At 33.5% G+C, this 7395-nt stretch overlaps 1 protein-coding gene across 4 annotated transcripts; it reads right to left on the reverse strand.

Annotated features, from left to right (window-relative positions):
* Positions 1-47: 47 nt before the first annotated feature.
* On the reverse strand, positions 48-6813 carry LOC122627060 (carbohydrate sulfotransferase 5-like). Of its 4 annotated transcripts, none has more exons than XM_043807825.1 (8): positions 6593-6813; positions 3854-4047; positions 3348-3395; positions 2568-2701; positions 2245-2480; positions 1965-2163; positions 1715-1894; positions 48-1555 (listed from the first exon to the last, which is right to left on the reverse strand). In XM_043807825.1, the coding sequence occupies exons 2-8, from the start codon at positions 4037-4039 to the stop codon at positions 1234-1236; spliced, it is 1305 nt and encodes a 434-aa protein (XP_043663760.1). In that variant the 5' UTR covers positions 4040-4047; positions 6593-6813; the 3' UTR covers positions 48-1233. The 4 variants fall into 4 exon arrangements, with proteins under 4 accessions (XP_043663760.1, XP_043663761.1, XP_043663759.1 ...); XM_043807826.1 differs by lacking the exon at positions 6593-6813 and adding an exon at positions 4298-4680 and having other exon boundaries at positions 3920-4047; XM_043807824.1 differs by lacking the exon at positions 6593-6813 and adding an exon at positions 4298-4680.
* Between the last annotated feature and the right edge of the window lie 582 nt (positions 6814-7395).

Below are 7395 nucleotides of genomic sequence, written 5' to 3' on the forward strand. Positions count from 1 at the left end.
ATATATATATTATAATATATATATAACATATATATATTAATTATATATATATATATATATAAGCACGGTCATTGGTCAATTCGAAATTTATAAACCAGATTCATAAGTTAGCGACTAAATTAATTCGTTAGATTTACAAATGTAACAATATGTATATTGTGTAAAACTTCGAAAATTGTCTTATCAACTAAATTGCCAGAATCGAATATATTTTAAAATTTACATTATCGGTTTATCATATGTGTGTATAATATTTCACAGCATTTCTCAACTAGGCTTTTTTCTTTTTCCTCTTTAATAATAGTAAACACTTACTTGTGAAAAATGAAATAAAGTATTATCGTGAGTTTGAACTATACACATATGTAAATGTTTGTTTATTATTATTATTATTATTATTATTATTATTATTATTATTATATTTTTTTTCTTTTTAAATCAATCAAATAAAAATATGAATCATTTTGAAGATATAAGACGTGTGCTATACTTTACGTAAATATATCTTTTGTGACCTACGTGAGAAATCATTACAAAAAAAAAAAAAAAAAGTCAGCTTTTATCATAAAATATTTGATATAAGCGAGTTATAATAGATATTTTTGTCATGTCATCTAAGAAACGACTCTCCAAAGAGGATCATACAATTTTGATAATTTAACTAGAGATATCTGCACTGATATGAATAGATATTATAGTTCGTATTCGTGTCAAAATGTATTGTTAAGTATATTCATATATCTAACAAGTTCAATCTTTTAAAACCTACAAACAAATTATTTTTGCTCTTCGCATTGCACAATATTTTTGAAGAGACATTATTATTATTATTATTATTATTATTATTGTTGTTGTTGTTGTTGTTGTTGTTGTTGTTGTTATTGTTATTGTTACTATTAATTTTTTTTCTGTCTTCTCTTTTAATTTTTCTTTTTTTTTTTTATCGAGGAACGGCATCACCATTGGTCTTCTCAGATTAAATATCCAGAATTGAAAAAATGTTCTAACTACGATACTTGAATATCGAAATATTCACAGGTGTGTGTTGTTACTATATTCCTGAGTATATCCCTATGGAACACCATCCATCATGAATATTATTTTCACGAGTCGTGTACCATGCTCGATGATCTCGATGTGCACGTAATCAAAATAACTAATTCTTATAGTCTTGATATTTTATACTACTGTACTGTACACCGTATCCATTGGAAATATTCTATACATTAGATGTCACAATTGTAGTTGATATTCCGTAAGAGGATCAAATTCTTTTTGATGAGTAGCATTAATCGCTTCTACGTATCCCCATAATCTCATAGCAGATCCGCAGACTCTTTGAATTTCATCAACTTCTTCGAATTCTAAATCAGTTCTCCAATGAAACGGGGCAACTTTAGAATTACGAAATGTACTCGATACACCACCAACGTCACTTTTTGTATGAGTATCTAAAAATCTTTTTACATTAGCATGGAAATCCAAACCATAAAACGTATAAAGTTCCTTCACATATTTGTACGGCTCTACCGAGAGATCTTCATATCGCACCACCCTGTATATCACATATCATATATATTATATTAAGAAAACGTATCGTTATTTAAATTATACAGATTATATTTACGAGATGCGATGATAAAAGTGTATTCGATCAATTCAAAATTTATTTAATGATAGTTTTTCCTTTCTTCTTTTTCTACGTGCTATTTACCTGAACGAATGTGGATATTTTTTTATCAAACGTACTGCAGCACTGAAATCTGAAACCATATCAGCACAGACCAAAGCTGGATCTGAACAATCGGGACTAGTAGGACACCATTCTCTATGCTTTCTTGATTGTAAAATTCCTCGTGGATCACGTACTAACAATACCAATCTTATCCCTAAACTAAAAGGCTAATAGTGAATTATATAGAACTAAACTTACATGACATCAAATAAGGATATATAAATTTTACCGCTTTTTAGCTAAAAGATCCTCCGCCGCGCGTAATCTTAGACGAACGAGTTTCATCGATTGAAATGGAAATAATTGACAAAATTTTGAAACGAAATGCGAGTCCCAACATATTTTTTTATGTACTTGACATTGACGCCATAAATGTGTATTGTGATTGAAGACCCATGGATGAGTTTTTCCATATTCCAGATATCTATCTAAAATTATGTAATCAATTTTATAATTACTACTTACGTTATAATTTTGAATCATAATAATATTTACTTATAGATTCTTACCAAGATTGTGAAAATTGCAGTTTAACAAGGATTCAATATTTTGAAGTGCTTCCTCCGCAAGCGGTGGACCTCTGATTTGGACGATTCCAAAATCAAGCAATGGCTCGTAGTGATAGAAATTTGCTGGATGTGCATTTATAACGTCACCAAGGAATGTGCTACCGCTTCGCCAACTTGTCAAAATTATACTTCTCATTGGAGTACCACCTTTCTCCATAACTAAGTCGTTCAAATCACTACACACGCAAATACGTATTTTGATTTACTTACATCTTACGCATTGCAGGAGGTATTCGAATTCTTACCCATTGCATTTGTTTTACCTGATATTGAGATCATATTTTCCATTTGGATACTCGTAATTTTGCATCTCCCTTTCTATGACTCTTCTTTGTTGATCTAAGACTTCTTGTATTTCGATGACCGTGGCATTGTTGTTCGAACCCTTGATGTATGTCTATAAACAAAAATATGTATGGCTGCGATAAAGAAGGAAATGATTTTTGCATTTTTATACCTTTCTTTTTTTTTTTTTTTTTAAGACACTACACATAGTCGCACATATTTTAGAATATATGCTACGTATGTGATAACGCAAAATTGCTGTACAGTATTATTTACAAAACACGTGTAAGATATTTTAATTTTTTAAGCATCAAATCATACTTACAAGCGATATGCCTATATTAATGTTTATTAATGAAATTAAACACGAAATGGAAAGGGTACAATTAATTAATATTGTGTCAGCATGCTTATATTAGACGCATAAAGTAAATTCCAAATTAATTTTAATTCGGCTCAAAGTAAATTTTGGTTTAACGTTTGTTCGCCTACGTAAGACGTTTACGAAGAATATTATTGAGAATGGTTAAACGTATAAATAAAGAAATACATATATAGCAAAATATTTTAAGAAATTAAAAACAATAATAATAAATCAGACATAATTACCCATGTAACAAGCGATCCGTATATAAGTATCGTAAATATACATCATACTTCATTTTTTTATGATTAGGCTCAACTATGACATGCAGATATTATTTATCGTTGCAAAATAAGTTTTTAGTCGACGTGTTATATATGTATATCAAGCTTACCGTTACAGATTCTTGGATTTTGACGATCCGTGGCCTTATTTCAACGTCCTATATCGAAGAAGTATCGAGTTTCTTAATCTTTTAATTATGTGCTCGTGGAGAAAACATGATAATATCTCAGGTATGACAAAAAGTATATCCTTCTCCCTTTTTCTTAGATCATATAATTTGGCGATTTAAGAAAATTGAATAACAGTAATAGCGAAATAATAATCAAATATTTTCGCATGAGTATAACACGAAAGAAACAGTATGTAAGAAGAAAATATAATCTCCAAGTCAAAGTAAACGAAGTAATTCTTAAGTAAAAATAAAAGCAAGAAAATTCTTTAACGACTTACGCTTATTAATTAAAGGTAGTAGAAAATCGAAACGAAAGAAGAAACGAACGAATAGGTGGAAAATAGAAACAGGGAGAAAGAGCATTACCAAATTGTGGCGCGCTTTGGCAAACGTATTGTTAGCTCTTGAACAAGAAAAAGTTAGGTGGAAGAGTTAGACTTTACCGTCCATAAGAGTGTGTTTGGCGTGACTCGATTAAGAGCAATCCCCACCTCCGAATAATTACTGACCGATAATACCGGCTGTAGTCGATGCTCGAGATAGCTGCTGTAGCGCTGGTTAAATGCAAGGAAGAAGATGCAGAGGGACGCCAGGCCAACCAGACCATAGAAGCTGAGTCGCTTTGACATCCTTATGCCTGATAAAAGAAAACAAAGACAATGTAACAATTTATTAAACGAGATTACCCACAAATATTATATTTTATAAGAACAATTCTATCATATATTTTATCATGTATTTTATTTCTTAACAAACGATCTCAAAGTATTATCGAAAATTTTTCCCACCTTCTTTGCTTCAATAAGAAACTAACTTGAACGAGAAGGAAAATAGAGACAAAACAGATTTTTAAATAACATCGAGTCTTTATAAATTGACGTTCTCACCTTAGAATCATATAAATCGTTACATTTGGCCGGATATTGGAATGACGTGGTTCGGAATAATAAAGTTTGCTATCGTTCTCACGATAATCGTTTCACAAATGAGTTTCGGCATTATTCAAATGCCATCATTCAAAATGTAAAATCGTCGAGCGTAGCGCATTATGTTTCGCTGACGTATACTGGCGCAGCCTCAACACTAATCCGAGACTCTCAATGGCATTGGCACGAACGCTTACGTTGCCAGTTTACATAGAGAAGAGGATGCAAAAAAAAAAAAAGAAAAAGAAAAGAAAAAAATATTTCGAAGCGAATCGTCGAATGCTCTTACAAAACAGAGAGGACTTTGTAACATTCGCGATCAAAAGTGTAAAAACGATTCAACTATCTTGTCTTGTGTAGAAAGAGAGATAAAGAGAGAGAGAGAGAGAGAGAGAGAGAGAGAGAGAGAGAGAGAGAGAGAGGGAGAGAGTCACATACAAATACTTTATTACGCTTGATATACGACAGAGAGAAACGAGAATGTACATCGAACGCGAAACGATACGAATTTCCCGCCGTATTTTCAAATAAAAAACAAAAGAAAAAAAAAGAAACAAAAGACCGACAAAAAAAAAGCGAAAGAAAGTATTCAAAGTGATTCCATTTTCAAATCACGAAGGAACATTCTTGGTCTTACATAAATACAAATCCATGCATCCATCATACATTTATTTATTTATTTATTTATTTATTTATTTATTTATTTAATAAAAGAAAATGAGAAGAAAAAGAAAAGAAAGGAAAAACAAAAAGAAAAAACAAGAAGTAGAAGAAAGAAAGGAAGAGAAGAAAGAAAGAGTGGGAAGAAAAATAAAAAAGAAAAAAAGAAAAATAATAATAATAATAATAATAAAAAAGGAAAGAAAAAAAAGAAAACGACGGTCAACGATTATTGATTTAATAAATATTAACGAATAAATATGAGCGAAGAGAGAAATAGGGATGAAGAAATAGAGACGGATGGAAGCAGATGCTTGAAGATAAGAGAGGAAATAATAGAAAATTAAGAAAAGCGAGTGAAAGGGAGCGATAAATCGAAGAAGAGTTGAGCAATCGATTGCTTTCGAGTTGAAAGAAAATCGATATTAGAATTCGAGAGTAGAAACGCCCCCTGAATCGAACGATAATAGAGAAATGGACGGACGGTCGTTGGCAGCGATGGCAATGGCGATGACAATGGCGATGGCAATGGCGATGGCAATGGCGATGGCAATGGCGGTAGCGGTGGCGGTGGCTGCAGTAACAGCGACTGTCGGCGGCGAACACCCTCTTCGGTATCGAGAAGTTGTAATAATGGAAAGAAGGGTGTCGCCTCTCCCGTCGACGCTTCGCCGCCACCGTTGCCGATGACGACCGAGCCGATCGCGAGGTAGTCGTCGTGGCCAGTCGGATGCTGTTGCTCGAGTGGTGCGGTTGTGCACGAGAGCGAGCTCTCTCTCTGTCATCTCGTTCTACCTCGCTGCATCGCGCGTTCGTCATAGCACACGCACTATTTTCTCTTGTTCTTTTTTTCTTTTCTTTTGTTCTTTCCGTTTATTTCTTTCTCGTTTGTTTTTTTCTTTTTTTTTCAAAAGAAAAAGTCGAGATAATATTTATCGCGAAAAGAGGAAGATTAAAAAAAAGAGTTAGATATATATATGTATGTATGTATGTATGTATGTATTTATCCTATATATATATATATAAATGTGTGTATGTGTGTGTGTGTGTGTATATATATATATATAAAGTATACTCTCTCTCTCTTTCTCTTTTTTTCCTTTTGCTTTTCTCAAACAAGCATGGCGAGAATCCTAATCTAGTCCAAAGAAACAGATATATAATCTGTGGCTGCGCTTTATTCGTATATTGAAATAAGTGCGTTTCTGACCCAATTTCTATCCTTTTTCCTCTCTCTCTCTTTCTCTCTCTTTGCTTTTCTTTACTTTCGTTTTATTTTCAATTCCCATCTTTCCTCTTGTTTTATTTCATTTTCTTTTCTTTTATTTTCTCTCCTGTCGAATCGAAATCGAACTCCGCTCTCTTCCCATTTCGCGATGTTCGCATAGGAACACATAAAGATACATACACGCATACATACTTACTAAAGCAGTAGCGGAGAGACCAGACCAGATACACGTATACACACACACACATACATACATACATACATACATACATACATACATACAACATACATACATACCACCCTACCGTCGTTATCCCCCTACGAATTCTCTCGACGTACTTTCTTTCTTTCTTTTTATTTATTTTTACCTTTCTTTTATATATTCTCTGTTGCGTTCGTACAAGAATACAGCGAGTATGGCTTCCGTGATGATATATTACTTTTGACGAACAGTAGTTGAGATACGAAAAACTCGTACTGTCCTCGTCCTCGTCCTCGTCCTCGTCCTCGTCATCGACGACGTTGAGAAGCCGGTGCTTCTCAAACGACGGCGGTTAACGGTCGAAAGAAAAAGAAATCGCTAAGGAAAGAAAGGTCGACAACGCGTTCTACTAGTAAGAGAGAAAGAGAGAGAGAGAGAGAGAGAGAAAAGAGAAAAGAGAAAAGAGAAAGAGATTGTGAGAGAAAGAGTGAGTGAGAGGAAAGTAGGTAGGAAGGGAGGGGGGAGGGAGGGTGGGGGAAGAAGTAGAAGAGGGGAGCTCGATCCTCTATCGGCGGACACTTTTACGAGGCGTCGAGGGAACGTCTACGTCAACGGTGGCGACTTTGAGAGTAGTGTGATGCCGGTGATTTAGTGTAACAGTGTTTTCTCACAGTGTCTAGTTGTATTTAACGAAAAAGAAGAAGAAGAAGAAGAAGAAGAAGAAGAAGAAGAAAGAGAGAAAGAAAGAAAAAGAGAATAAAAAAAAAAATAATAATAATAAAGAAAGAGTTCGCGCGCGCGCGCGCGCGCGTGCGTGTGTGTGTCTGTGTGTGTGTACATGTGTGTGCCAATTTATAATACCGATAAAATATCGACTACAACGAGACATTACTATCCACTACTACGCTATTACACTATTATTATTATTATTATTATTATTATTATTATTATTATTATTATTAACACGAA

Source organism: Vespula pensylvanica, chromosome 2, assembly GCF_014466175.1.
Source record: "Vespula pensylvanica isolate Volc-1 chromosome 2, ASM1446617v1, whole genome shotgun sequence".
In the NCBI taxonomy this organism is placed as follows: domain Eukaryota; kingdom Metazoa; phylum Arthropoda; class Insecta; order Hymenoptera; family Vespidae; genus Vespula; species Vespula pensylvanica.

Coding starts and splice junctions, on each gene's coding strand:
- LOC122627060 (XM_043807825.1), bottom strand. CDS start 4,039: ATGTCAAAGCGACTCAGCTTCTATGGTCTGGTTGGCCTGGCGTCCCTC. Junction 3,396..3,853: donor CAAACACACTCTTATGGACG/GTAAAGTCTAAC, acceptor TCTTCGATATAG/GACGTTGAAATAAGGCCACG. Junction 1,895..1,964: donor GATCTTTTAGCTAAAAAGCG/GTAAAATTTATA, acceptor TTAGCCTTTTAG/TTTAGGGATAAGATTGGTAT.